The sequence below is a fragment of the Cebus imitator genome, unplaced genomic scaffold (assembly GCF_001604975.1).
Source record: "Cebus imitator isolate Cc_AM_T3 unplaced genomic scaffold, Cebus_imitator-1.0 Scaffold231, whole genome shotgun sequence".
Taxonomy (NCBI): domain Eukaryota; kingdom Metazoa; phylum Chordata; class Mammalia; order Primates; family Cebidae; genus Cebus; species Cebus imitator.
Genome location: NW_016107546.1, coordinates 2312148 through 2316397, shown reverse-complemented (window position 1 = coordinate 2316397; position 4250 = coordinate 2312148). Strand labels below are relative to the sequence as shown.

At 41.9% G+C, this 4250-nt stretch overlaps 1 protein-coding gene and 1 non-coding gene across 2 annotated transcripts in view; one reads left to right on the top strand and one right to left on the bottom strand.

The window, feature by feature from the left end:
* Positions 1-4250, bottom strand: part of RPF2 (ribosome production factor 2 homolog) — a 47644-nt gene that overhangs the window by 17239 nt on the left and 26155 nt on the right. The window contains exon 7 of the mRNA XM_017497445.2: positions 1309-1408. Within this exon, the coding sequence (XP_017352934.1) occupies positions 1309-1408 (100 nt within the window). The remainder of the gene's footprint in view (positions 1-1308; positions 1409-4250) is intronic.
* LOC119466822 lies at positions 1075-1176 on the top strand. Its single transcript, XR_005195310.1, has one exon. It is a non-coding gene; the product is annotated as a U6 spliceosomal RNA (small nuclear RNA).

The following is a 4250-nucleotide window of genomic DNA, read 5'->3' as shown; positions in this document are numbered from 1 at the left end:
GGAGGTTGCGGTGAGCCGAGATCGCGCCATTGCACTCCAGCCTGGGTAACAAGAGCGAAACTCCGTCTCAAAAAAAAAAAAAAGTAGTTATTACTAATAAGGGAAATAAATTCTAAAAATTATAATCCCAAGAATGGCTCCTTTTTACTTCATTACCATTAATGTCCTACAGATAACTCATGTCTACCTCACAAGGTTCTTATTAGAATGAAGCAGTGTATATGAAGTGCCTACTATATGCTTGGCACTTAGGATGATGATGGTAAGGAAGTAAAAAGGAGCCGGGGCCTGGTGCTGTGGCTCATGCCTATAATTCCAGCACTTTGGGAGGCCGAGGGGAGTGAATCACCTGAGGTCAGGACTTCAAGACCAACCTGGCCAACATGGCGAAACCCCGTCTCTACTTTAAAAAAAAAAAAAAAAAATTAGCCGGGCATGGTGGTGGGCACCTGTAAATCCAGCTACTTGGGAGACTGAGGCAGGAGAATCACTTGAACACAGGAGGCGGAGGTTGCAGTGAGCTGAAATCGAGCCATTGCACTCCAGCCTAGGCAACAGAGCAGAGGTCACTGAGGCCCTCCTGGAAAAGAAACTTGATCTGACACTTAAATGAATGGTAGAAACCAGATAAATAAGAATGATACCAGAATAGACAACAGAAATGTGAATAATATATTGGCAATAAACCCTTTTTTAATGGGGAAAAAAAAAGGAAATAGGAGATCAAGAAGGCAAGTTACATTGGCTATATACTGTGAAAGGCCTTGTATATTCAAGTCAGAAAAACTAATAAAGATTTTTGAGTTGGAAGTCGGTGATACATACAATCTTGAAATTTTAATCCCTCAACCTTCTAAATTTAATTTGAAATCATGCTAGGAATGACAGGAGATAGGTGCAGGAATTTTTATAAGACACTACATAAATAATATCTTAGTTACTAATTTATATCCAGAGATAATCATCTACACAGTACGACAGCCCCTTTAATTCTCCTGAGATAATTAGGTACTTTCCTGTTGCTGGTAAGGGGAAAAAGAAAGAGAGGTCCAAGAAAAGGAGAAAAAAGAAGTTGTGCTCGCTTCGGCAGCACGTATACTAAAACTGGAACCATACAGAGAAGATTAGCCCCTGCACAAGGATGGCATGCAAATTTGTGAAGCACTCCATTATTTTAAGTATATAAATATTATTTTAAAAATAAGAGAAAAAAGAAGTTAGAAACCTAAAGTGGCAAAGTGCCACCAGTGACAGTCTGAGACTGCCTTCCTGAGCTATCCTGTAGATAATAAATACTAAAATACTTACCAATAAGAAGACTTTTTAGTCTTCTATAATCTTCTGTTACATCAAAATCATCACCAGCAAATATTAACATGGGTTTTGTTCCCTCAGGGCATTTACTGTTCTAAAAAAAAAAAAAAAAAAAAAAGCAATTATATAATTACCAAAGTCTAAACTGTTTATGTACTTTTTTAATTTTTATTTTATTTATTTATATTTTGAGGCAGGGTCTCACTCTGTCACCTAGGCTAGACTGCAGTGGCACAATCTCGGCTCACTACAACCTCCGCATCCCAGGTTCAAGCGATTCTCCTGCCTCAGCCTCCCAAGTAGCTGGGACTACAGGTGCATGCCACCATGCCCCGCTAATTTTTTTGTATTTTTTGTAGAAACTGGGTTTCACCATGCTAGTAAGGCTGGTCTCAAATTTCTGACCTCAAATGATCCACCTGCCTCAGCCTCCCAAAGTGCTGGGATTACAGGTGTGAGCCACTGTGCCTGACCTATACTGACTTCAAAGAAGTCAATACTTATTTATTTTTACATTCTATTAACTGTCCTAAAACTATGTCTGTGAATACTGATATTAGAGGTAAAAACAGAGGTAGGATTTTTTTTTTTAAGAGACAGGGTCTCGCTGTGTTGCCTAGGCTGGACTCAAACTCCTGGACCCAAGCCATCCTCCAAGTAGCTGGGACTACAGCTGCGGGTCTGCTAAGATGACATTTTTAAACTTCTGGACTCCTATACTAAAAAAGCCATTATTTGTCCCACTCATTTACATTACCAAATAAAAGATGGCAAAAGAATCACATAATTTTTTTTAACATTAGTCTATGCAAATAATAATATTAAACATTATGCTCGCAAAACCAAAAAAAAACCAAAACAGGACCAACCAACAAATCAGAAATAGCCTTCTGATGGCCGGCATCCCAATCAAAATAAATTTAAGGCCAGGTGTGATGGCTTATGCCTATAATCCCAGCACTTTGGAAGGCCAAAGAGGGAAGACAGCTTGAAGACAGGAGTGAGTTCAAGACCAGCCTGGGCAACATAATGAGACCTCACCTCTCCAAAACAACTTTTTTTTTTTTTTTGAGACAGAGTTTTGCTCTTGTTGCCCAGGTTGGAGTGCAATGGTGCGACCTCAGCTCACCGCAATCTCCACCTCCCGGGTTTAAGTGATTCTCCTGCCTCAGCTGCCTGAGTAGCTGGGACTACAGGCATGTGCCACCACACCCAGCTAATTTAGTATTTGTAGTAGAGACAAGGTTTCTCCATGTTGGTCAGGCTGGTCTCGAACTCTCAACCTCAGGTAATCTGCCCACCTCAGCCTCCCAATGTGTTGGGATTACAGGCGTGAGCCACCACGCCTGGCCAAAAGAAAACTTCTAAAAATTAGCTGGGCATATTGGTGAGTGCCCACGGTCCCAGCCACTTAGAACTTGAGGTGGGAAGATCTCCTGAGCCCAGGAAGTGGAGGCTGTAGTGAGCCATGATCATGCCACTGTACTCTAGCCTGGGTGACAGGGCAGAACCTTGTCTCAGCGAATAAATAAATAAATAAAATTATAATTTATTTGTACCACTGTGCCTTTCCTACGAAAGGAAAATACCTATTTTACAGGAAAATACATTTTATATATGAAAGGCACAGTGGTACAAATAAAATGATGTTTTTAAGCTTCTAGACTTCTATACTAAAAAACCACTATATCATATAAAAAGTATTTTTAAATGAAGGCTATGGGCTGGGCACGGTGGCTCACACCTGTAATCCCAGCACTTTCAGAGGCAGACATAGGCTGATCACTTGAGGTCAGGAGTTCAAGACCAGCCTGGCCAACATGGTGAAACCCTGTTTCTACTAAAAAATACAAAAATTAGCCAGGTGTGCTAGCATGTGCCTGTAGTCCCCGCTACTCAGGAGGTTGAGATAGGAGAATCACTTGAACCGGGAGGTGGAGGTTGCAAAGCGTTGAGATTGCACCACTGCGCTTCAGCCTGGGTGACAGAGCGAGACTCTTGTCTCAAAAAAAAACAACAAATAAACAAACAACAAAAAAAAAATTCACAAATAGCCAGGCATGGTGGTGCACACCTATGGTCCCAGCTACTTGGGAGGCTGAGGTGGAAGCATCACCTGAGCCCAGGGAAGTCCAGGCTGCCGTGAGCCATACTCATGCCACTACACTCCAGCCTGGGATACAGAGTGAGACCCTCCAAAAAACAAATAAATAAAAATAAAATGAATGCTAAATTAAACTACCAACTAGACATTCACATGAGAAGCAATATAATTTTACATAAGCTATAGAAAGTATAGGCCAATTCTCATCAGCAGGGTTGAGATTCTTACTGTGAAAAGTATTTTCCCAGGCCAGGCACAGTGGCTCACGCCTATAATCCCAGCACTTTGGGAGGCGGGTGGATCACGAGGTCAAGAGATTGAGACCATTCTGGTCAACATGGTGAAATCCCATCTGTACTAAAAATACAAAACTTAGCTGGGCATGGTGGCGCACAACTGTAGTCCCAGCTACTCAGGAGGCTGAGGCAGGAGACTTGCTTGAACCCAGGAGGTGGAGGTTGCGGTGAGCCAAGATCACACCATTGCACTCCAGCCTGGGTAACGAGCGAAACGAAACTCAGGCTCAAAAAAAAAAAAGAAAAAGTATTTTCCCCAGTTCTAGATTTTCTATATCAAATAGAATGTGATGTGATTAAAAAGATGATTTAGAAGCCACCAAAGAGAAATAAATGAAACAGTAAAAATTCTTTAACTGGGCCGGGCGCGGTGGCTCAAGCTTGTAATCCCAGTACTTTGGGAGGCCGAGGCGGGTGGATCACGAGGTCAAGAGATTGAGACAATCCTGGTCAACATGGTGAAACCCCGTCTCTACTAAAGTACAAAAAATTAGCTGGGCATGGTGGCGCATGCCTGTAATCCCAGCTACTCAGGA